Below are 26,946 nucleotides of genomic sequence, written 5' to 3'. Positions count from 1 at the left end.
GTTTTCTCCAGTAGAATGTCACTGGGCGTATTGACCGCACTCCAGGGCAGGCCCCAGAAGCACTTGACCATCACCAGACAAACTCCATGTTTTGTGTGTGAGCTTTTGTCTTTGTTTTGCTATTTTTGCTTTTATTGTATTTTTGTTTGTTTGTATTTTCATTTTTTGAGAGAGAGAGAGAGAGAGAGAGAGAGAACATGATGTTGGGTGGGTAGAGAGGTATGGAGGATCTGGGAAGTGTTGGGGGAAGGGGAAGATATGATCAAAATGTAGTGTATAAAAATAAGAAAAAAGAGAAATAAACATACTTAGGGACAGAACTAAGAAGTGAGCAGCTAGATGCATTCCCAGGCGCTCTGGAAGTGAGGTTCCACTTCCAATGACAACATTATTAGACTGCAGTGTTGTCTTATAAAGTAAAAAATTCAAAGGCAAACTTTACATTTTCATAGCTGACACCTGTGCTCAGTATAAAAGTATAAAGTTTTAAGTTTTACAGAAAATTAAAAAATACCAAGAAACACCTTAATCTACAGCCAAAATTTTAACCAAGCAGGTAAGAGCAGCGACACTGGGATTAGGATCTTTTTTCCTAGGTGATGCTCAAGATAAAGAGAAAGGTATGATTAATATGTCATAGGAACTGTTAAGAGGCAAAATCAGAACGCTGCCATCTTCAGTCTACAACAGCAGGCTCTTGTCTGGGGATCGCCAATATTCACATAGGAGTAAAGCTTTCATTTCTGGACTCATGAATGCAAAGGCTAAAAGAAAATCCAAATGCTCCCATTTATTTTACTTACTTTGGCTTTTTAAAGTCTCTGTTTATGGCCTAGGCTGGCCTTGAACTCACAATGTTCTGCCTCAGTCTTCTGAGTACTGAATTATATGCATGACCTACTACACCTTTTCAAAACATCCTACTTTGAGTGTAAACTTTTTTAATATCTCTCCAACAGATTAAAAATAGGACATGTGGAACACTAACCGTGGAAAAGTAGCTAAGTCAGCCACTAAAACTATACCTTGCTGTTCTAAAGACCAGATAACTGTGGAGCCAGAACAAGTTCTGGTCTTCCTAGTGCTCACAAATGGTCTTGAGAGCCGTTGGGGCTACCTTCGTCCTGCAAACCAATATGTGCTGTCAAAACGGCAGCAGTTTTTCCATTAGCCTCACACTCTCCAAAGTCTTAAAAGTTTCAAAGCCCAGGTTATGAAAATATACAACTCCCTGTCTCTGCCATTGTTTTATACTAACTGTAAACTCTCTTGGGAGTGTCCTGTCTTTAATACGTAAGGCGCCTGCCTCTACTACACAGCTTTGGCAATGTGGGTTGCAGTCCAGTGTGGGGCTGTGTAACTAAATGCATCATCACCAAAAGCCTGACAGAAGTTTCTGAACCCCCGTGACCAAAGGTGTCAGGTTCTGGCATGGAATGAATAGATGATGTCTCTGGTGGCACGCTCCCCTTCTCGGGGCACAACCTGACTGCAGCATTTCATACCACCATCACGCCATTCAACGCCACCATCACGCCATTCAACGCCACCATCACGCCAGTCAACGCCACCATCACGCCAGTCAACACCACCATCGTGACAGTCAACACCACCATCACGCCAGTCAACACCACCATCACGCCAGTCAACACCACCATCGTGACAGTCAACGCCACCATTGTGCCAGTCAATGCCACCATCACGCCAATCAACGCCACCATCACGCCAGTCAACGCCACCATCACGCCAGTCAACGCCACCATCACGCCAGTCAACGCCACCATCACGCCAGTCAATGCCACCATCACACCAGTCAACACCACCATCACGCCAGTCAACACCACCATCACGCCAGTCAACACCACCATCGTGCCAGTCAATGCCACTATCGTGACAGTCAACGCCACCATTGTGCCAGTGAATGTCACCATCACGCCAGTGAAACACCTCCGCGCAAAGTCCAGACCTGCAGGTTAGAACTTGCGGTGTTTGGGTTGTAGTAAGAGGGCGCGGGCTTAACCCCCAAAATAACCACAAAGAAATTGTATTAATTAAATTAATGCCTGGCTCATTAGCTCTAGCCTCTTATTGGCTAACTCTCACATCTTGATTAACCCATTTCTATTAAATCTGTGTATCACCATGTGATTGTGGCTTACCGGCAAGAGTCTAACCTACGTCTGTCTCAGACAGGAGATTCATGGCATCTGCCACACTTCCCTTCTTCCCAGCATTCTGTTCTGTCTACTCCGCCCACTTAAGGGCTGCCCTATCAAAAGGCCAAGGCAGTCTCTTTATTCAACCAATGAAAGCAACACACAAACAGAAAAACCTCCTACACCATTGGGTGGTACCTATGAAGTCACCTCTGATAAGCGAATAGTAGTATAATTACAGAAACTAGACTTTCTAATTTTCCTATCATTATCCCCAGCATGGAGGTTTTCAATACATAGTATAGTACTTGAAATTTTTTATTGTTATGTGAAGTTGTTAAAAGTTTACATAAATTTTGGCTTGGGATTAAGACAGAATTTCCAATAATTTCTGAAATGGTCCTGAATATACTTATGCCATCATACTATATGTTTATGAGAAGTGAATTCTCAGCATTGATAATTATGAAATCAAAATACTGGTCAACTCTGTCATGTAGTATCAAATATTCCCCTAAGATTTGATTGTTTAGTAAGTTATTTTATATGTATGATTGCTTTGCTTATGTATATTATTCTGCACATGACAGAAATGAGTGCACAGACACATGAGTGTCTTGTCCTGCAAAGGCCATAAGAAAACATTAGATCCCCTAGAACTGGAGTTAAAGACAGGTGTGAGTTACCATATGAGTGCTGGGAATTGAACCCAGGTCCTCTGAAAGAGCAGTCAGTACTTATAACAAATGAACCATCTCTGCACCCAAAAAGTCTGTTAGTTTGTTAGTTTGCTTGCTTCCTTTCTTCCTTATTTACTTATTTATCTATTTGATTTTTTTTAAATATTTGATTATTTGTTTGAGAACTTGGCTGTTCTGGAACTTTCTATGTAGACAGGGCTGGCCTTGAACTCACAGAGATTCATCTGCCTCTCTCTCCTGAGATTAAAGGCATGTGCTACCATGCCTGGCTTAATTCTTTGTATGAAAGTAAACAGCTTTCTGACCCAGTGTCTGCAGTTATACAGATTTTTGTAAAGACCCTTATGGGGAAGACCATCACCCTTGAGGCTAATAGAAAATGTAAAAACCAAGATCAAGGTTAAAGAGGGAATTCCTCCTGATTGGCTAAGGCTGCTTCTTGCTGGTAAGCAGCTGGAAGATGCCATACTTTGACTTCAACATTCAAAAAGAGTCTACCTTTCACCCTGTGTTGGGACTTCATGGTGGTGCCAAGAAAAGGAAAAAGTCTTACAGCATTCTCAAGAAGACTAAGCAGAGGAGAAAGGTTAAGTTGGCTGTGCTGAAACACACATTGAAATATTGTGAGAAAATAAGGTGGATGAAAATGCAAAATGATCTGCCTTTGTTAAGAGTGTCCTGATGGAAGCGGTGCTAGAGATTGCATGGCCAGTCACTTTGACAGACATTACTGTGGCAAGTCGTGTCTGACTTAATTTCTTCAACAACCCAGAAGACAAGAGATGATATGAGTTCACAAAACAGACAGGAACTGGAACAAATTTAAACAAGTGCATTCATCTAACTAATATGGAAATTTGATTTAGTCTTTAATGGATGGTGAAATTATAAGTATACCAAAGGAATTGTTTTAGTACTTTCTGAAATTTATCATTGTATGTTCACTATGATGTATGTGTGGGCATTTAGGACAGGAATAGGACAACTTTATGGCACCATTTCTCTCAATCAACCTTTATGTCGTTTCTGAGGATTGAACTAAGATCATTAGGCTTGTTCACTAAGCATCTTGCCAGCCCAAAAAACTGTTTGAAAATAAATTATTTATAAATTATCAGTAAATTCTTAAATTGTATATCTATATGTATTTATATACCTATAAAATTGGTTAAATTTTCCCATGTAAAAGGGGGCCCTTCTCAGTCAGCTGGTTAATATTCCTGTTTTCACAGCTCCATGGCTGATACAAACAGCCATGTTTCTTAAGCAGAATAGAGATCTGTAGAGTTTGCTGGTCTAATTTTTAGTTTAACGCCACTGATATGTGAGTGAAATCACGACGTGACTACTATTTGAAAGGACAAGTGGGGGAGGCAAGACAAGATGAAAAGAGATAACCAGTGCAGTCACCTCCCCTGTTCCTCCTTCCTGCCTTGCTTACCTGGAGAAGGGATATTAAAGAAGAGATGGAGACCAGAACGACAAGGACTATCAACATAGAAATAAGATCCAATGGAAATGGAAGACTAATTGCAGAGGGAAGCTGTGGTCCCCTCACTTTATGATGGGTGTGCAAGTTACTGCTGGCTTCAGACTGAGCATCACACAGAAGTCTGCCACAGGGTGATGTGGCATTTACTGAGGACATATAATTGGAGCCATGGTACTATATTCTAAAACTCTGGACTCAATCGTGCTATGGACATGAACTGTCCCTCAAGGGGCTTCTTTGCCAGGTGATGGACTTTGAGGAGGTGGATGGATTCTGAGGCCTCTTATCTATTAATAGAGCCATGGATCCATGACTCTATGGCATTTATCAAGAAGTGCTCAAAGGAAGAAATTTAGACCTACTTGGAGGAACTAGGTCACAGAAGCTATATTCTGGTCCCTTCCTGTCTTCCTTTTTCTCTGCTTCTTATCTACCACGAGATGGAGAAGTTCCTCTCCCACACATTGCTGCTACAGTGATATTCTACCTAAGAACATGAAGCCAAGAACCCTCCAAAACCTTGAGCCAAAACCCACTCCTTGAGCTGTTCTCACAGGCACTTCAGTCATACAATGCAAAAATAATTTCCCATGACTCGTTATAAACTAAAGAAATAAAAGCTGCACCTGAACAGGGGTGATGGCTGATATACATACTTCCACCTGCCACCCCAAAGTAGAATACTAACAAGAAACTAGCAGGAGGGAAAAATTCATGGGTTCTAGTCAAATTTAAGGAATTTTTCTTTTAGCATCACAACAATTTAATGTGGCAATCGTTTCTAAACATATTTTAGAAACCATCCTTTATAGGAATTTGATTGAAGAAAAGGCTGTGCTCACTCACCGGTTACTTCACAGACCCTGGCTTCCCACCGCAATAGCTCAGCTGAGCGAAACGACTGCATTCCTTGGTCAGATCGCTCACACAAATGCTAGGGATGCCAAAACCCATTCCTTAAACTCATTTACAAACCAGGGTTCCTACTCTAGAAGTGGACCGTGAAGACTTCCTGCCCCAGAAGGGATTCACTGAGCCGCCAAAGAACAGAGGCCTTTGGTTCAGTTGTTTCCAAGAGAAATCCACACCTTAGTGTCTCTAGAACATTTTCCTGAAGACCCTTAAATACATCAACCCTCAGTTTGAAGTTTATCTTCATCCCTAAGAAGCACAAGGACATATCGTCATACACAAAACAACTTCGCGGCACCTTTGAAAACAGTAACCCTTCTTTCTGTAGTAGAAGTTGTGGCTTTTCAACCGTCTTGCGTATCTTTCAACACATCAATAGCGGTTAATCTTCCTTCTCCTAAATTTCTATGGTAAAAGCATCCCACTGAATATCAACCATCAGTCAGCAAAGCATGAGGCATACCCATGTGTGTTTGAATGTGATGTATGAGATGGCACAGTACACACACACATGTGGGGGCACAGACATTTAGACAAACAGACAGAGTTATGCAGCTTATTGGAAACAAATAGTTTGAAAAATTAATACGCTGTTACCCTTAGAACAGTGCATAGTACATATAGATTTAAATACATGTTTTATATATGTATTTCAATATAACATACATTATAATTGGTACAACTTTCTTTCACCTTATTTTTTACCACTGCAATCACTCTATTTACACTGATAAGTACTTTATATCTCCTTTGTGTGACTGAGAATATCTTAAGACTGTTTCCCTCTGTAATAAAGGCTTTAAATTAAGGCCTGATCATCTTTCTCCCTGAAAATGACCAAGCCATCTCCTTTCAAATTGAAGCATCTAGAAATGGAAGAGCTTGGGCCTAAGACACCAGCTCCTCTGTACAGCTAAGCCTGGCCTCGCTTTGCAAAGTACTCTGAGAATCTATGCTTCCTTGAAGAGCATTCAGAATTCTACGTGGCTGTGCAAAGCACTGCCTGCACTGGCTGGCTCCAGGGTTAGCATGCTTGATATTTAGTCCAGTGAAGACAAGACTTAACAGACTAGGATGTGACACACAGTAGCACGTTGAGAACAACCTATTGACACGGCTGGGCATTGACAGCCGAAAATAGCATGACACAGTTAAGCAGTGATTATCTGAAAAGTAGTGGATCTCAGGTAACCTTTCTGCTTTTTGATTCTGCTTATTCATTCCTATTAAAAAAAAAACCTTTGATTGTTTATATAATAAGCCACCAGTACCTGTATTATAGACTCTGGAACAGTAAAATAGGGTGCTGGCTCACACGTACACAGAAGCCAATGACAGCCTGTATACATGAGCCGCTGTGAGAGGCCCAGTGTCAGCACAGACTCGTCACGAGGACAAACTCTATTGTTCATGTTAAAGTGACCCGCGAAGTAACGTGGGGCTGTGGGCAAAGCTCAGAGGTGGAGTCCTTGCCTGGTATGCATCCTCAGAGAAACCGAAATTGTGAAGTAACGTGATAGACAATGCAAAATCTCCTACTCTTATGAGAGACCTTGCTGAGGCCACTGAACGGGTTTTTCATTTTCATTGTTGTTGTTGTTTTGTTTTGTCTTGTTTTGTTTGTAGTTTGTTGTCACTGGGAATGATCCTGGCCCTTGACTACCTTCCTGGAATCCAGAGCAGAAGCTAACCGACTTGCCCAAACAGGCTCCTCGGGACTAAAGAATCCAATGTGTCCATACTAAACTACGTTCCAGCATGCTTCTCTATCCTTTCTTCTGTGTGCAATAAGAGACCCAATCCACAGTCTTCCATCTAGGACCCTAGAAAGATAATTTCCACCTGTGGGCCAGACTCTTAAGAAAAACCTCCCACCACAGTGCCAAAATCTTCCAGGTCCTGAAACTGAGATGTGCTTGCAGTGCACATGGATTCTGTATTCTGAGAGTAAAACATCTGTCTCTGGGCGAGATGCTCTGTTACAGACTCACGGCATGAACACACTGACTATTAGCGTGTCTGACATGCTAATATCCCTCCATTCACCCCACAAGGATCTGCAGTAGCACAGAAGGGTGGGGACTCCCCAGCCCCCCAGAGGAAGTGCCCTTTTGAGCTCTTAGTGCCTGTCAGTCCTCAGGAGGCAGCTGCTAGGAGCGAAGCCTTCCATACCTATCCAGTGGAACCGGTCCACGAGCTCGGCTTTGATCTGGGCAAACCCCACACTTACAGCCATAAATGCATTGGCCCTGAGAGGGACTGCCGAGGATGTGGCACTCCAGGTGTGGCTTTATCTGGCACTCCACCGGCTCAGCTATTTGGGCCTAGTCTTCTCCATTGGCTTGAAGCTCTGTTCACACCATCTTGGGTAACACATCACATTATTCTTCCTTATAAAAACAAATAAACTCGAATGAGCATCCAGGGTCAGGTCAGTCCTCTGAACATCTCCGTATTCCCCTCTGATGTACGTGCCCTGGTTTTCATCCCACCCCAAAAAGGCCTCCCGGACTCTCAGGTGAGAACTGGCCTTCCTTCACGCCTCAGCCTGTCCACCTGTCCCCCTTCCACAGATGCACACTGTCCCCAGGAGGCTCAGCCTGCTGGCCACCACTGAGTCACTGGGAACACGGCACTGCAGTACTGAGCACTACCCGCCAGCAAGCAGCTCCAGCCGCAAGTCAAGCCACCCTGCAGGAAAACCAGCTGTCCTGAGAGGCTGGACCAAAAGGCCAAACAAATGTTTCTGTACTTAAATGGATCCCCTCTGACCCAGTGCATCTGAAATTTAGACAGTTCTGGAGAACAAGGAGCTGCACACATTAGTTCCTAGGCGACTCGGCTGCTCGCAGCAGCTGGCTTCTGACAGCATTTCGGGCAGATGAGCAAACAAACTCCAATCCACTTCAAAGCGACACTGCCCGAGTCCAAAATCGTGATCAAAAGGAAAACTTACAACTCAAGAAGGCATCGCATGTTTTATAGGTGAGTGTGAGGACAGGGCGTAAGAACTGGCAAGGCCCCAAGGAACCCGGCTGGGAAGCCAGAGGCTAAACTCGGGAGTTATCTCTTGCATTTCTCAACGCTACCTGCAAGAGTGAGCCTTCTTGGCTTCAGCCCCCACGTTACAGACTACACTCCCTTGCAATACACTGACAACCTGGTCGTTCTGAAGCACGCTGGGCGAGATGCAGAGAGAGTTTTCAGGAGAAGAAAACTAGAGTTAGAGTTTGGGCTCACACAGACAGGAAGGAGAAATGGAGAGCCCTGTGAGACCCGAGGGCTGCTGTCTGTCGTGGACGGCAGCTGTGATGCGTACGTCTACACTGACGTACGCCATAGGGTTCTTTTTTTCTGTTATAATCTGTTTATTGGGTGATTTAGCCAGAGCACCTTATATAACACGTTCCTGTTCGGAATGTGGCAACATGCAAGGCATTGTACTCATATAAAATTCAGACTCCCCCCACCCCCCGAGAGCATGTCCCATGGGCCAACTCTGAGCATCCTTCCTTGCGAGGTTTCGATGTAACCGATGCAAAAACAGGTGCTACCACCAGCAGTAGTAAAAAGACGAACCCAGTCATGGGTTTTATCCTCTATGCACATTGTACATACAGCATACTATGCTACAAATTCGGGATTGCAGAAAAGCATTTCATCCTGACTGGAAAACATTGCAGGGGGCTGAACTATCAGGGGAACAGCCTAATAACAGTCCAGTTTTCTAAGACCAAACACATGTAGTTCACTTCGGTCTTCCAGGACATAGTACGGGGACACCACCTACCGCCTCTGCACTGGAGTATTGTGTGCACGACCCTCGCATCTGATTTCCTTAACAAAGAAGCAGCAGAAACGGCTTGTTGGGCCAGTAAGCACATAATGAGACCGCCACAGCTGAGGACCTCCCATTCATACCAGCTTAACAGTGTTATTATATAATGAATGAGTCTTTCCTGCGAATCCTGCGACTGGGAAAAAAAGGAGCACTTTCTGCACAGTTTAAACCAGTCTTCAAGGGGCCGTTACCCCTCGTGAATCAAACGTGGCCCTGGTCACACAGAAATCCCAACAGCCTATTCTCGTAGGTGGCTTCGCTAGCAAGTTAATTTCCCTCTTGCTTGCCATAAATAATCTCAGTTAGCCGCAAACTACACAGCGAACACACAGCTGCCAGCAGGCACCCCAATGCTGTTGGCTTTCAGCTCCATGTTTCCTGCGTTGCCTGAGAAATAGGAGGGGGAAATGGGAGGAGGAAGAGGAGGAGAGAGGGAACCGGCTATCTATGAAATACTTACAGCCTCCGAGTCTTCAACTCCATGCAGGTACAAACTGTCATACATGGAGGTCTGACAATCCACAGCACCTCTTTTAAGGCAAAAACAAATCTGCTGCAGAAACCACAGCCAGAGCTAAAAAAGAAAAAGGCCTCTTTGGAAAAACTGCGCCTTGCCTTATCAATCCCTGGGAATTTAGCAGGCAAGATGCTATTCATTCACATCCCACAGGGTGAGGTTATCCCCAGAGGCAGTCCAGACCTGGCATTTTATCTGCCTCCCCTTATACAGAGCATAAGAAGCAAAAGCCTTCCTCAACCACAGACTGGTGACAGAGCTAGGAAAGCGGCCTCTGATTGGCTCGGCTTCCCTGCTTCAGTCAGCTGAAGAGCGTTCCCTGGGAGAGTGGAGGGTGACTCCAAGCATCCTATCCAGCATAGAGATGCTTCCTGTTTCGCCCGGATCGTTAGTTCCACAACGAACACTGAGCAATATCGAAAAGGCTGCTTGAATGTTTAGAAAGGAGGGTTACCAGATATTCGAAAGACAGTCGCTCATCCTCTTGATTCAATGTACAGATGGAAGAGGAAGCAAAGGAGAGATTTTATTTTTGACTATTCATAGAGAGACAGGCATGCAGATACCAATCTCCACCCAACATCTGTACTTTTTGTGGAGGTGATTTAACTGAAAAAGACACTAAGTCATACAGAAAATTGTAATCTCAGTGAAGGGAAGTAGATAGGATACTGAAGGAAAGATTTCTGACATTTCTATGGGAAAAGTTTTCAATATTTTCCTCTCTCTCTCTCTCTCTCTCTCTCTCTCTCCCTTCCTGGCAAGATAACGCCCCTGTGTAAGTAGTAGAGTCTGGAGAGGAAGCCAAAGCCTCCCAGCTTTTAGATGCAAAATCAAACAGTCTTTTAGTTCAATTTGTTCAACATCCCTCTTTAAATAGGAGACTAAGGTTTTGCTAGAACCCTTTGTCTGCTTCCTGTACACAAACCTTTAACAGTTTGGAAGAGCAGAGAGCATCCCCAACAACTCACCCAGGAAGGTCCAACTCCCTCCTACTCCACACCATACTCACTCCGCCCTAGGGCAACCTCTATAATGGGGTCACCTGAGATGAAGTTCCCCTACTTACTTAAGGCTGCCTGCTCACCAGTAATGGACGGCAGCCTGACCCGGTAAAAATCTACAGCTCACTTTAGCAAGAACACAGTTACATTTAGAAAGATTTTGGTAAGGGACAAACATCATTACTAGAGGAGCTGCAGAAACCACTGGGGTAAGAAATAACCCAGAAACCCCACCTCGGCTTTGCCACTCCCTTGCCAGCTGACTTGGGCAGTCAGTCCTCACCTCTGTGGGCTTTAGTCTCTTCAGCTTTGACACCGAGGAAGGAAAAAACTCAGAGAATGAACTTTGCAGGTCTGAAGTGCAACATAAACACTTACCAGGGACAACCCTGCTTTGTCAGCCAGAAGGCATTGGCTGCAATTCCTGGGCATTCAGCAAGGTGTCACTGGTCCAGACCTGGGGAAAGAGGTCAGTCTCCCAGCCAGTATCTCTGAAAAGCCTAAGACTAGAGCAACAAGCCGAGCCATCAAAGGTCACTCACGAGCTACCAGATAGGCTAGCACAGCCATTCTTCCAGGTCTGGGATGCCCCAACCATTAATGGCTTTCAGCCATACTTGTGCATCTAAATACCTAATCACTTTCAAATCTAAAAGGATGGCAAGGCGACCTGGGTCCTCCAATGTCCCTAGATGACAAGTTCACACAGGATATTGGCTTCGAGTCTGTGCCTACCCAGAAGACAGCGGGAGAGGAGGTAGGTGTGTTCAACAGATTCTACACAAAGAATCCTGAGCCAGCTCCATCTGCTGCCAGATGTGTGCTGGTGCAGGATGCTGGCCAGTAGACCGCTCACCTCCCCTAAACTCCAGATTGCAAGAGGGCTGGGCCGGAGGAATTCGAAGCTCAAATCCATATGTCAGATTGGGTTGTATTTTAATACAGTATTATTAAGTTTTTGAGAATGGCGTACAATGTATTTCATCGTTCACCCCAACTCTTCTAACTCCTCCCAGATCCAACTCCCACCTCCCCTAACTTCAGGTTATGGCTTTAATAAACTTTTTAACTAGTGCCAAAAAATGTCTTAGCCAGAATATGCAGAAAGCCAAGACATGGTCTTTCTTTCCTCCTCAAATTCCCCAAGATAATTCCTTCCTTTACTACTTCACCTGAGAGGATAGCCATTTCCTGATTACTTTCAAACAAGAAACAGTTAAAGAGAGAGAAAAAGAAGTTGTCTGCTTTTAGAAACAACCAAAGTGGGTGAAACACTCCCTGCTGGGAAATTGTGCAAGGATCCGCTGCTCTCCACATCTGGCTGCCCTGTGCACTGTCTGCTAATGCTGTCGCAAAGCCTAAAGGCGGGGTGTAAAGAGCAGGGTCTTGCTTCATGAGCGACTCATACGACAGTCCGCCACTGGACTCCGGGCGGGCTGGTCAGGACAGAGGCCCTAAGTCAAGTGCCCTGGCTGTGTTACTCTGTGTAACCCCACACGCAGCTCTGGAAGGGCAAGAGTAGATGTGTCCAAGGACCAGGCTGCCTCTCCTGCTTCCTATGAACCAGAGACAAATGTCGAACTCGGAATCTCAAGCCAATAAGGGACCCCAGAAGTCACCCAATCAAGGCATTTTTCCCACCCAGAAAGGATAAATTGCTTTCTTCAAAGCCTGAATTCTATACATGCCTTTCTTGACTTGTATTATATGTAATTTAGAGTGTTCTCTTCTTCCCTTGGCCCTGTCCCCACAAATGACATAACCAGCTTTGCTCTTTCTGCCTCTCCCCCATCTCCATCCTTTTCTTCCTCCCTCTGTCCCCTTCTTTCTTCTGTTACACAGGGTCTCACTCTGTTGCCCAGCTATCCTCAAACTTGAGATCTTCCTACCCTGCCTCATGAGTTCCAGGTTTAGAGGCTCACACCATCACGATCGATTGTCCTCTCCTCCTGCTCTCCTTTCTGTTCTTCTGTGTGTGTGTGTGTGTGTGTGTGTGTGTGTGTGTGTGGTATACAAGTGTGTGTGCACAAGTTTGTGCATATGGGGACCAGAGGTCAATAGAGTTATCTTCCTCAGCTGCACACCTTTTTTTTTCTTTTTTTAAAGTATCTCTCACTAAACCTAGAATTCACCAGTTTTGCAGGCCTGAATGGTGGCGACTTTGGGTACCTACTATTTCCCCTGCATCCCAGCTCTGGGATTACGGATACACACTGTATCTTTCATATGGGTGTTAAGGATCTGGATCTGGGTCTTCACGCTTGTGTAGAAAAACACGAGCCACTTCCTCAGCTCCCCAGCACCCCAGCACCCACCTTCATGATGAAGCTTTCAAGATAGTGAGAAGTGGGAGCATGTTCCCAAGAGTTAGTGGTGAAGTAGAGAAAGGTCACCATGGTTGGGACGAGGGAGAACATCCTGTGCTTTCCTACTTCCTCCATTGGGAAAAGTGTCTAATCAAAAACCAGCTAGAGGCCAGTAAAGCAGTGTAGGTGTCGGTAAAGGTGCTTGTATTACAAGTTGTGAGACCTAGGTTCAATCCGCAGATAAAGGAGGAAGGAGAAAACTAACTTGCACCCATAAGCTGAGAGCTGCAAACTGAACAAGAGACTGGGAAGTCTACCCCCTTCGGGACTAGAACCTGCCCGAACTACAAGTCACCCAAAGGTCTCAACCCAGTGCTTGAATAGATCCCACAGTGCAGATAAACCTTGAGGAAGGACTTGGTTCTAAGACTCCCTAAAGGAGAGAAACAGAAGAAAGAAATTGGAACTGCTGATGGGCCTGGGAAGCGGCCATCTCTGTTCTCAAAGGCTGCCTGGCTTAGAAGTTCTGAAAGGTCCCCCAAAGTTTCCTGTTTCACACCATCTCAGGTCCCCAGCATTGGATGAAGGAGTGCAGCAAGGCTATCAGGCTCAAGTTCCAAGAGCCAAATTTCCAGGATGTCCCCAACAGCAAGACATGTGAAAAAACCCAGGACGGTACCTTCATGCTTCTGGCTATGAGTTTTTCAGGCTGAAAGGATAGCAGGACTACTTCCTCCTGGTTCTCTACATCAAACTAAACTGAGCTCACTGGGACACCCGGAAGTTTGTCTTGCAGTGGTATTTCAGTACCACACCTGCCTCTTACAATTGAGTGGCTTCCAAATCACTGAGCCTCCCCGCAGAGACTGTCACAAATGGAAGGGTGCTCTCCCGACTGGGTTTCTCTAGCACACTTCCTTTTACCGCGCCATACATGCAGTGGCTCAAGCCAGAAGCTTCTACACCAAGGCATCTCCCGTAGGCTTCTATGTCTATAAACCCTGCACGGTTCTTACAGAACTTCGCCTTGGTGTTTGACAAATGCCTCAACTGACTGGATGAGCTGAGGAAACGGCAGGGCCCAGACCAAACCACCTGATGTGGTAGGACATCATTTTGTCCACTTTGTCTTTGTTGGCTTTAGACAGGGTGATCTGTGAGAAGTTACTTTTCTTTACTGAGCCCTGAAGTTCAGCAAACTCAGGGGTTTGTCAGAATACAGAACCAAGTATTTTTGTCTTCTGTTTGTTTGGTGAGGCTGGGAGAGAGGAACAGAAAAGGTGATATGCTGCGAGCTGTGAGTAGCCACAAGCAGGATAGTTGGAGCAGTTTTAGAAGCAAAAGAAATTGATATCCAAGTTTTTTTCAGCCAGATTTCTCTGAAATTTAACTCTTCTAAGTCAACGTAATTATATATTCTATGGCAGGACTCTTGGAGGTCCTGAAAGAGGTTGAGGGGTAATGTTTGGACCCAGCAAAGCCAGCCTTCCTGCTGGCCCATGGACTGGAACACAAGCATGATGTCTTTGGCAGGTTAGCCCTGGGAATACACTGCTATTGTGTCTGCGTTTGTGGCCTGCTGGCTGATTTTCTCCTTTTCAGTACCATTAGAATTCTGCACGGCACTGCAAGTGTTAACACCACAGCTTTGATTCTTCCCTGACTCCCTCAGGCAATGTGGCAGAAAGGAGGATGAGAGGAAAACAAAATTTAAATCATCATATTCTGCATCCAGCAGTATTTGCTATCGTCTTCTGAGTTTGTCTTCAGCCTCGCTACCCAGGCATGGCCTGGAATCCTCTGGGTCTCATCTGGAACTGCAAGGTAACAAATGGTCCTAGAACTAACGCACTAACGTGGGAAAGACACAGAGGCGGTAGGGTGGACAAACTGGTTTGTGTTTAAGGTAAGTAGAACAGAAGCAGGGTTGTGTAGACTACCACCTGGAAGGCCCACACAGTGCAGTGTGGGTAAAGGCAGTTGTTGGGTCATGCACCTGCACTGGGTGTGTCAATACCCGCCACTGTGTGACAGGGTCATAACGGGAGGTTATGAGGATGACAGCCTATCTCCACGGGCCTCATCCCAACTAGGCAATGCCGAGTTACTCTGCCTCACTTCTCTCACTTCCAGACTGTGGATCAGACCAAGGTTCTTGTGCAGGTAGAAGAGGCTCATAAGGATGCCAAGCACAGCCTCAGGGCTCCCCCCCCCGTGTACGCTGGGCTGCTGCCGTGATTATTCTCACTCTCAGCCTGGGCTCTGGGGTAGCTTTCCTAATGTTTGCACCTGATACAGGGCCTGATCCTGTCAATCCCCACGGAGGTCCCTGGGCTCAGTCACCAAAGCTGAGACTGGCATCCTGCCTCCTGTTGCCCTACTTAACTTCATGCCAGCTCCTTCCGGCTGCCTACCTGCTTGATCTGGCCTGGCTGACTGCTCCTTATGCTAATGTTGGCATGCTCGCTGGAGCGCCTCTACCTCCCAGCATTCACCACTCTCGGTGCCTCTGGCGCGCCCTCCTGCTCTCCAATCAACCTCTCCAATTGTTTGGTTTTTTATCACCACACCCCCCCCCACTCAACCCGATGCCCAGAAAACCACCCTCGGAAAAGCCCTGGAATGAATGTTACTGACGGTCATATCAAGGAGGAGAGAGGAGAGTGGGAAGGACAGACAGAAACAGAGAGGTAGCGATGAAGAGGCAGACACTGAAAACTCCTGAGACACCCCAGGATGAATATGTGGACCAGCTCCCCTCTTCTTCCCTGTCACGTTTGATGGCTTCAGGAAAAAAGACTTCATAATTCATAAAAGAATGAGTGAAGGTAAGGCATATTAAAAAAAATACCTGTGGCCTACTCAACTTGCCAGAAAATGACAGATTTCCCCTGTGATTGACATATTACTCAGAATCTCTCACCTTCTCAAATTTCTGCTGGGGGAAGAAAAAAATCCATCTCTTGGCAAAAACATTCCATAATGCCGCAATTTTCATGAAGGCGACAGTCTTTATTTTCCAAAACAAACCTAGGAGATTAGCGCACTGGTCTTCTCCCTGTTTCCTAGCCATTGCTGACCCAGTGTTACTAACGCCCCGGTCCAGCTTTCCGCTGGTGGTCACTGCTGCTCATAACCACAGTAAAGACTGGGACACTAAGATCAAGACATGGCTATGCCTCCCCGCCCCCGCAAAGACAACCAGACAGCTACCACAGATATACCGAAGCAAGGCCTGGACCATGGAGATGGCTGCAATCAAAGCCCTCACCTTTTGAGAAACACTGATGAGGAATGGGAAGTAATTTGATTCCTTTATCTGCAAAGATTCAGCAGGAGTGGGAGGCAGGAAGGGGGCAGCCATGCTCCCTCAGCAAAGCTGAAATGAATCAGCTACCGATTCCAGGTCTACTGGGAAGGATAAGTGGTTTGGTTTTGGTTTGGGGTTTTACGGTGAAATGTATGCCCTTCCTTTGAGGAAGAATTTTTCTCTCTGATTTGATAACCAACCAAGAATGGTCCATCCATTCTTACGAACCACCCAAAATCTCTTCCCAATAAATAGATAAATAAATAAATAAAATCAGATTATGCTGGCTCCTATCAAAAATCTTCTAATGTCTTCTCACCATTTTGGAATAAAGACCCAGATCCTGAAAATGGGTTAGCATGGTTCCTGCATTTTTTTTCCTCTTGGATTCCTCATTCTGCACTCTTTCCCCTCTACAGCCAACCCAGTATCCTTGGACACACCCATGTCCATCCACCATTAGGCTTTGTCCATCCTGACCTCTTACTGTGAACTGTACTTCCTCCCAGGGGCACACATGGGTGAGAATGATGACCAGTGTCTATAACCTGTGAGTTCCACGGTGTTTTAGTCAGGGCTCTACTGCTGTGAAGAGACGCCATGACTGTGACTATGACGATTCTTATAAAGGAAAGCATTTAATTGGGGCTGGCTTACAGTTCCTGAGGTTTAGTCCACCATCATCATGGCAAGGAGAATGGCAGCACACAGGCAGACATGGTGCTGGAGAAGGAGTTTAGAGTTCTACATCTGGATCCGCAGGCAACAGGAAGAGAGAGCCACTGGGCCTGTCGTGGGCTTTTGAAGCCTCAAAACTTACCCCTACTGACACACTTAGTGACTCCGATAAATTCATACCTCCTAATCCCTTCGAAGTCCTACCCCTCCTGATAACTAAGCATTCAAATCCATGAACCTATGGGGCCATTCTTATTTTTTTAATTAATGGATTAACTTATTTATTTATTTTACATCCTGGTCACAGTTTCTCCCTCCTCCTCTCCTCCCAATCCCTCCCCCAACCCAATGCCTTCTCTGTCCCTACCACCACATATGGAAAGAGAGCCTACAGGGTTCCATTCCTCATCATCATCCCACATAGCATGGTATTTCGTACGTGACTGGCTTTCCACAAATCCAACAGTTCACGACTGCCTTGAATCCTTGACCTCCTCTGCACCTTGGTTGCCAAAACAGTGCAATGACCAACCAAAAAAAAAAAGTTTACAAAGTAAAATGTTTTTAGGTTTTGGCTTCGTGGTATCTTTTTTAGCTAAGGTAACCATGAGTAGCTCTCACCAAATTACTTTTGTGCTCTTGCTGCAAGGTAGGGGACATGCTCAGATCAAAATGTTTATAAGTCAAATAATCACTGTTTGGCATTCAAGTATTGCTTTAGCAACATCTTTGTTTCAAATAAAAGAATGGCTGACAATGTGCCCGTGGAAAGGCTTTGCAGAGGGTTCTTGTTTATTGGTCAGGCAGATGATTGATAGAGACAAGATTTCAGACAAGATCTCATCAACTTCTGTATTTCTATGCCTGCCTGCTGATATCCCCTCTGCCTGGAAGACCGACACCTACACTCTTCCACCCTAGTCCCTGGCTTTTTTATTTGGTGAACATAATCCTTCCCTCAGGTACAATGTAAATGTCACAAAGGCCTTCTCTCACAGTTAGACGGTACTGTGACCTTCTGCTAAACCCTAACATCCTCCTGCCTCTGTAATCCAGGCAGCCTCATCTAGTGAAGACTGTGTGTAAGCATACAGAGAAGTGGATGAGCCAGGAATGTGCAGGTCAATTTCAGGGCTACTCAGGATTTAGTAAACCAACCACCAGCTGGAAAATCTGTGTCAGGAACTTCAATCTGAACTGGGCCTATGTGAGCGTGTGAGCTCTTCTTGAGTAGACTAGATGTGCAGCTGGGATGTCGGTGAAGGGCGAGAAGGGAGGGATGAGATAAGGAAGACGATATTTCCCAAAATGAGATTGTGGAGAAACACTTAATTCCCTTTGGGAAAGGGTGCCATGCCACCTATCCTTCAAAAGCAAACACTGACTTTGGCATCTGAATGCCTTTCACTGACCCAGTGCCTAATACGGAGGCAGGTAAATGACTGAAGTACAGAAAGGCGGTAGAGCAAAGCTAGCGAAGGTAGCACGACAGAACTCCCAGGAAGGAACGTAGCAAGGAGGGGTTCTCCACGTGAAACCCTAACTCCCTTCCACTGCCTCTACTGCACCAGATGTTGACTGTGCTCTAACCAAAAGACTGGGAACCCAAGTCGTACGCATAACGCCCACACCATGTCTGGAAGAGGATAACGGCTGTACCATGTCTGGAAGAGGATAACGGCTGTACCATGTCTGGAAGAGGATAACGCCCACACCATGTCTGGAAGAGGATAACGCCCACACCATGTCTGGAAGAGGATAACGCCCACACCATGTCCGGAAGAGGATAACGCCCACACCATGTCCAGAAGAGGATAACGCCAACACCATGTCTGGAAGAGGATAACGCCCACACCATGTCCAGAAGAGGATAACGCCCACACCATGTCTGGAAGAGGATAACGCCCACACCATGTTGTCTGGAAGAGGATAACGCCAACACCATGTCTGGAAGAGGATAACGCCCACACCATGTCCAGAAGAGGATAACGCCCACACCATGTCTGGAAGAGGATAACGCCCACACCATGTTGTCTGGAAGAGGATAACGCCCACACCATGTCCGGAAGAGGATAACGCCCACACCATGTCTGGAAGAGGATAACGCCCACACCATGTCCGGAAGAGGATAACGCCCACACCATGTCCGGAAGAGGATAACGCCCACACCATGTCTGGAAGAGGATAACACCCACACCATGTCCAGAAGAGGATAACGGCTGTACCATGTCTGGAAGAGGATAACGCCCACACCATGTCTGGAAGAGGATAACAGCCGTACCATGTCTGGAAGAGGATAACGACCGTACCATGTCCGGAAGAGGATAACGGCCGTACCATGTCTGGAAGAGGATAACAGCCGTACCATGTCTGGAAGAGGATAACGGCTGTACCATGTCTGGAAGAGGATAACGGCCGCACCATGTCTGGAAGAGGATAACGGCTGTACCATGTCTGGAAGAGGATAACGGCTGTACCATGTCTGGAAGAGGATAACGGCCGTACCATGTCTGGAAGAGGATAACGGCCGTATACCAGGTCTGGAAGAGGATAACGGCCGTACCATGTCTGTGGAAGAGGATAACGACCGCACCATGTCTGGAAGAGGATAACGGCTGTACCAGGTCTGGAAGAGGATAACGGCCGTACCATGTCTGGAAGAGGATAACGGCCGTACCATGTCTGGAAGAGGATAACGCCCACACCATGTCTGGAAGAGGATAACGGCCGTACCACCACATATTCTTCTGCCTGTTCCTTTAGACGAGGTGTGGACAAAGCAATTTATGGAGGACTTCACATTAATCCTGAAGATTTAGCAGGATAATGAAACTTCCACATTATTTAAGTGAAAGATATTTTTATTATCGTAGGATAAATTCTGGGAGGGGGAGTTTTTTTTATTGCAGCAACTCAGTTTAACTAAACCAGATGTGAAGACAATGAAAACACAGAGGGTATTTGAACGAGACAAAGGCAATCCTAAAAATAGGCCCAGAAGATAAATACTAGACTTAGGGAAAGGTAACTCACTAGGTTACGTCATATCCTCTACATTTTCTTTAACAAAATGCTAAAAATGTCCCCAGAATGGTCACCAACAGCAAATTCTCCAACTGCCCACCATCCACATCAGAAACAGAATGCTGAGCTTGTGTATTTTCTGAAATAAAAAACAAAATGCTGTGAGCTATACACAGAGAGAGAGACAGACAGACAGACAGAGAGGAGAGGAGACACAGACAGAAACAGACAAACACACAAAAATAGAGAAAGAGGAGACAGAGACACATAAAGCGAAATTTTTACAAAGCCCAAATAAATAAGCTCAGAGAAGAGCTTTGGCCGGAGCCCTTTAGGTAGGTCACCACAACGAGAGATAGTCACCACTTTTTTTTTTCGAGGCAGAGTTTCTCCGTAGCTTTTAGTTCCTGTCCTGGAACTAGCTCTTGTAGACCAGGCTGGCCTCGAACTCACAGAGATCCACTTGCCTCTGCCTCCCAAGTGCTAGGATTAAAGGCGTGCGCCACCACCGCCCGGCTAGTCACCACTTTTTTGCAAAGCCCTTGAGGACTTGCTGGGAGAGATTTGGGTTTTCAGTATCACTTCTGTTTATTCCCAGGCCGCGAGGTCATTTTCGCTGGAGTACTGGATGGAACATTTGTTGGAGCACCGAGTGCAAAGGCTTTCCTCCAGAGGCGTGAATGGAAACCAACTAAACTATTCAATCTAAGTTCCAAATCTCAGAAGTGATTCTCACATCGGATATGCAAGAAAAATAACAATAATCTCCGTAGAAAATAGTACAAATCGGAGAAGAAATAACAATTAAGGCTCAGTTGTACCGAGGGAAAAATAAAAGAGCGTAGACAACTTGACCCAGTACTCCCTTACATGAGCAGGTGAGTCTCACAGACACTAACAAACTACAGACTTCAGTAGCACACATGCTCACGCGTGCCTTTGCAAAATTATTTGCCAGTGTGTTTTAGCAGAAAATGAATTTTCACATGTTTAAGAAGGATGGACCAGAGAATTAAAAATAACTGTACCCAAATATTTGCCTATTACATGCCTTGCGGTACGTCTGGCTCGCTAGATGTCTGAGTTCTGTGTGGGAGGGAACGCTATAAATACTACCTGACCCTCTGATCTTCCATGCCTCAAAAATCTCTTTTCTTATAAACTGTGAGAGGCAACCATACCATAATTTTCAAAACTGGTAGTTTAAACAAATTATTCTAATGATCCCTGTTAGTTACCTTTTCAACATTAATTAGGTTTAAATAAACAGGCAGCATCACAAAATAGTTAAGCGGAAATCTGTACAGAAGCGCTGTCCAATCACAATGCTCCCTGTGGCTCTCTGACCTACAGGTCCCATGAACACAGAATGGCTGCATCAACAGGCCTTGAGTGTCAGTGGGTAGAGCAAGACACTAACCCACACTAATTATCTATTCCGGAAACTTCAATGATACATCGATGGGGTTCCCAGAGTACTAACAGCTGGCGTGAGAATCGGAATATTGTTAATAAGTGTTCAGATTTTCATTACCTAATGAGAAATTACAACTGGTTCCTTCAAAGCCCTCTATTAAAGTCTTAAATTGAAGGGCAGTGTCAGACCGATGGTCCATGGGGCATCTTACTTGAATAGGAAGTCATTAGCCAACACAGCAACTCTGAAATCGTTATCCTAGCCTCAATTAAATGAACCAACTATTAAAAACTGAGGCCCAGAAGAAGGGATGAGCACACCAACTTCCAAAGCGGCCGTCTTCCACTCCCTTACCCACCAGCTGTCGCTGCATCCATGTGATACCTAGCTGAGCAACATAAAGGGACCAGTATCAGAAATCATGGGCCGCTTCCTGACAGCACACAACCCTGACCCTGGAAGAGAGTAAGCCCCATGTGCTGGCTCAAGGCCAGCACTCAGCAGGCTGAGGACAGTCTTAGCCACACAGTGAACTGGGGTTTAGCCTGGGCTACATGAGATTCCGTCACAAAAAAAAAAAACAAAATAAAAATTAAAACTTTTGTTCATTGTATTTATCTGCCTCATGCCCTGTTTTCCTGTATTTCATTTTGCCTTCCCTGCTACCTATGACTCCAAGCAATTTTAGCTCCTCTCAGGCCAGCTGAAATTCTCCCCCAATCTCCTCCTCGCAGACTGACTCGATATAATGAGCTCTCCAATGTCCAACCCTTTCAGAAAATATTTGCCTTTAAAGCTCTGAATGGATGCTTCCTTTTAATTATAAAAGGAAAGCATGTTTTTAAAGTGGTATTATCGAAAATCCGAGACAGACAAAAATGCAACCTGTAGCCTTCTTACTGAGGCATGAGTACTGTTACTTTGGTGGGTTTTTTTTCCATTTCTGCATGCATTTGTTTTACGTGTAACATGTGTTCTGTGCAAACTGTCAGATTCTCTCCACAGCAGGGTCAGCCTATCCTCATGTTAGTAAAACCTCGTAATGAACACCGTGCGTCAAGGTCCTGTAATATCTCATATGTGGGCATACTGTGCTCTTCCATTGTCTTAAGTATAAAAATGCTAGGATTATACTAGTCTGCAATTCAGATAATTGTCCTGGGCCATATTCCCAGATATTCTTTGGCCATAGAGTAGGAGCAGTTTAAGCCTCTTGATCACACTGCCAAATTTTGTATGGAAAAATTGTACCAATTTACATACCTATTAGCTCACTGTGAAGTTCTACCCATAGCCCTATTGCCAACAATGAGAGGAGAGGAGAGTACAGTCCAATTTTTTATCTTAAAATTACAACTACCTACGTATCATATTTGCCATTTTTTATTGAGTAAATTTGTTTTCTAGGGTCTCGTTTTTAAACTGCTAACTTGCTATGGAATAAATCTCATGTTACTGTAGTTTTCCTTTTCATTCTTCCTAATGAATAAGCAAATGTGAATACTGCAATATTTTTGTAAGGATGGCTAACTTAGATTCTCTGGATGAGGAATTTCCACATCTAAATACTAGAGACTTACAGTGGGCTTCGATCGCTTTCAAGAAACCCCCAGAAACAGCATCTCAGCGCTCTCAGGCATGGCAAACTAGAGTTGCTTACACGGAGACATTTAAAACTCCACTTGCACTCCAGAAACTCAAAAGTATTAAAGGCTGTATAAGCCAGATTATTCTTTAAAAAACAAAACAAAACAAAAAACCCCACAGCTCCTCTATTAGGTACTTGACTGAGAAGCCACGGGTTCACGGCCACACTAGCTAGAATCCACACTCATGGATTAAATGGGCGTGACGCTGTCAGCATAGAGATGAAACATCCGCGTTTTCCTTCCCCAAACTATGATGTTGCTCCACAGTTCTGGCCTCACCTCTGTGAAGCAACTTGTTCATTATGTGAGGTTGTCTTTTCCAGCGTGATACAAACGTGGTCAAGGCTGCTAGTCTCCTTTCTGAGAATGCGCTTCCTTTACCGGAAAGGGAAGTCATCTACACAGCGGTGCGCCAGGCACTTAGCTGAATGTTGACACAATGTAAAAAGAACACCTGGTACGGATTCTCAAACTGCCACTCCTTTCCATTCAGAGCGTCATCCGCAGCCCGTGGGGGCAGGGATGGGAGTCCCTGTTGTTTCCTGATTCACAGTGGAGTTTACAAAAAAACGTGAAACCACAGCTGGCTCTCCAACCTACCTGCCATCCCACACCCATTTCAGACTGCCAATTGTGTCCTTGTGAAGCACGCTGGAACTGTCTGCGGCTGTTGAAGGTAACGCTTTTTCCAGCATAATCCACCTGAAACGGCAGGGGCTTACCTCTGCTCACTCTTAAAACTTGGTTACCTAATACTCCAAAGGGGACTAATGTGGAGGGGCGGGACAAAAGAGTGGTTTGCTCGTCAACAGTCGCATGACCCATTAAGCTGGGATCTACCAGCCTGAGAAAAGCCCAGGCCAATCAGGTTCCCTTGGGGGTTCTAGAACATCCCCTGTCCTGGATGGGGATGAGGGAAGGGACAGGATGTGACAGAGGTCTAAATGAACTGTTATCAACCAGGCGCAGAGGCTCTTCAAGAGTTATTTTCATATTTTTTTTTCTTCTTGGGTGCTGAACGTAGCCCCTCCCTACCACCACAGAGCCCATCCTGGCAGAGACTTAAATGAGAAGAATATAAATGTTGACAACCCACTTGCGTGGTAACTGTTGGGTCAGAGCAAGTAGGATAAGCCAAAGTCCTTGACAAATTGACTAGTGGAATGCACACGATTGCCCAGCAAGAAAAAAGCAAGGGACGGGCTTCACTTTGGGGAAAATAGGCGTTCAAATGAATTCTTGCATCCTCTCTGGAAATCAGAACCACCCCCATCATTACTACGCCAATCAACTCGGGGCCCTTGGTAAGAAATTCACTGACAATGATGGATAGGCTATTTGAACTTGGAAACTTAAATCTTCATGTGGCAATAAATATTCTTTATGGCATGCCGCTCCAGCCCAGGGAGGTACTTCCACTGCCTGGCTTCACTGGATTCAGGGAACAATTGAAAGTGGACACTCTGGTTTGCTCTGTTTATCGCTCTCCGGGGACTACTTTGCCTGACTTTGGATTGTTTCTTCCACGGACATCACCCTCAGAAACAGCCTCAGGACAGAGAGACGGAGACGTTACTAAGCACCACGAGCTGAGGTGACGCATCCCAGAGACGGGGACTCTCTTGATGCATTGAGCTAAATGAAAGGAGAAGGAGGCAGGATTAGCAAGTGCACCCGTTCGCTCTGGGGCCTGGAGCTAGCAAAAGGACACCCTCCCCAAACTGCAGTCACAAGGTCGCACCCTCACACCTCAGCCCTGGCAAGTGTCACTGCAAACCGCCACACCAGCACTTACGCTCTTCTCCCTTTATTTCAGGTTCTAAATTTAGCGCCATTTCAGGCGCTGCTAACTCAGATAACTGAGTAAGTGTGTGCAGGGGAGTGAATCACAGATCTGATGAGGCCCACCAACCTCAGCCTCTCCCCTTTTGGAGAATTCCATTTACAGTCACAGCATCTCTGCCACGAGGCCTCACCCACCTTCTGCTACTCATACAGTTTTGCTAAAGACAACTCTTTCCACATATCCATTAGAGACTCCTTCAACATTCTGAGTCCACAAAAATCTTTCTTAAATGTTCTCTTCCTTACCAAATAATTTATTACCAACTCAAAAACAACCATATGACAGACGGATGAGGAGGATACAATTAAAACAATCTGGAAATCAGGAAAATTAAAGTCTCTCTCTTACAGTTGATAAAACTGTAAGTTAATGCCACCACATAAAATTTTCCTCAAAAGTCAAAGATGACAAAGGACACCATCAAAGACGAACAAACCTAGCTTCGCATCCAAGAATAACAAGAATAACCCTCTCAATGCCTTTTCCATCACTCACTTTCCCAGTTCTTACCCCTCTACTGAGCCCAGCCTGAGCCTTCTCTGATTTGACTCAGTATATGAGCTTTTCCATTTCACAAACGCTCACATAGAATCCAAACCCTTTCCATGCTAAGCTGAGGTGGCTAACAGATGAAAGACATCCCAGATTGCTCAGATTACCCAGGCTGCAGAGATTACCTCAGGCCTCCTTCTGGTCTCTCATATTAGTCAGTCTGGGCTGCTACCAAAAATTACTGTGAACCAGAGGATCAAAAAGGCAAGGATTTAGCCAAGTGGTGGTGCTGCACACATCCCGGCATCCAGAAACAGAGACAGGTGGATCTCTGAGTTTGAGGCCAACCTGGTCTACAGAGCAAGTTCCAGGGCAGGCAGAACTGTCTCAAAAAAAATAAATACATACATAAACAAACAAGCAAACAAAATCAAAGACTTAAATCTCTCCTCTTTGTAGGCAGAGACCAAGATGGCGGCATGAGCGTATTTAGTGTCTGTGGGGTTTGTTTTCCGTGTGTGATGGGTGTGGAGGTCAAGGTCGCAGGGCCACTTACAGTTTCCTATTCTTTTAAACGTCACTGTAAGCCAGCAGATAACAGGGCCCACAACCCCTGTCCCACAGACTGCAGGTGGCTCTGAACTGAAAGAAGCGGCAATTTGGAAATTCATACCGGGTACCCACTGTACTGTCTCCTTGTGCCCCCAGAGGGTACAGACAGGAAGCTCTGATTTTCCTCCCTCTTCTCACAAGGACACTAATCCAGGCTGCTTATTTGTTTGTTTAACTATTTGTTTATTTATTTGCTTGTTTGTTTATTTATTTTTAGGTAAAGCCCAGGCTACCCAGGAAATCACCCTATCACCTAGGGTGGTTTTGAACTTGAGATAATCCTTCCTCATCAGCCTCTCAAGTGGTGGGATTTATGCATAAAAGTGAGCACGGACATTAATGCCATCTTGAGGTTCTATCCTCATGATCTCATTACATCCCAAGGCCCCCACTCCAAATGCTATCACACTAGACATGATGATGTCAATGTCTGACTTCCCAGGACGACACAAGCATTCAGCCCAAAAGAACGTCCCAGTATTCCATCCATGTCTGTCCTCAGTTTTCCCTAAGTTCACAGGAATCTTCACCAGGCTTTTTACCTCACGGCTCTCCTTTTGCCATTGATGACAATTTTCGGACATGGACATAACATAACACGTCAACTTCCTGTGTAGCCCAGATGACTGGGCCTCTTCCCACTCCATTCAGTCAGAGAAGTCTCCTTCCTCCTCCTCACTCTGACCTTCCTTGAGTCCAGAGCCCCCATCTGTGGCCTCAACATAAACCTGCCTCCCCACGCTTTCTTGGCTACCGCCTGCTCTCCTTGCTGCGAGCTGCACTTAAGCACACAAGTATGCCAATAACCCCATTAATCTTAAACACCAACTGCTTTTCCCTGGCCTCCCTTTCCAGCCATAACCCTGTGTTTGCCTGTCCTGCAGAGCCCATACCCATATCCCATAGATAGAGTGTATCCGTCCCCACCACTGGCCCCAAGTCTTCATTTCTTCTGCACTCATCCCTTATGGTAATCTGGCCTTCGCCTT

At 45.4% G+C, this 26,946-nt stretch overlaps 1 protein-coding gene across 4 annotated transcripts in view; it reads right to left on the bottom strand.

Annotated features, from left to right (window-relative positions):
- The window catches only part of Cacnb4 (calcium voltage-gated channel auxiliary subunit beta 4), a 253,473-nt gene that overhangs the window by 124,094 nt on the left and 102,433 nt on the right, over nucleotides 1-26,946 (bottom strand). Inside the window, exons 1-2 of one of the 4 annotated variants that reach the window (XM_075985217.1) lie at nucleotides 9,563-9,895; nucleotides 7,492-7,651 (exon numbers count right to left, since the gene is read on the bottom strand). The exons of 2 other annotated variants lie outside the window; for them this stretch is intronic. In XM_075985217.1, coding sequence (XP_075841332.1) covers nucleotides 7,492-7,497 — 6 coding nt within the window. In that variant the 5' untranslated portion in view covers nucleotides 7,498-7,651; nucleotides 9,563-9,895. Of the gene's footprint in view, nucleotides 1-7,491; nucleotides 7,652-9,562; nucleotides 9,903-26,946 lie in introns of those variants that run through there. One more of the 4 variants, XM_075985216.1, reaches the window with a different exon arrangement.

Source organism: Microtus pennsylvanicus, chromosome 9, assembly GCF_037038515.1.
Source record: "Microtus pennsylvanicus isolate mMicPen1 chromosome 9, mMicPen1.hap1, whole genome shotgun sequence".
NCBI lineage: Eukaryota > Metazoa > Chordata > Mammalia > Rodentia > Cricetidae > Microtus > Microtus pennsylvanicus.
This window is presented reverse-complemented; position numbering and strand designations above follow the sequence as displayed.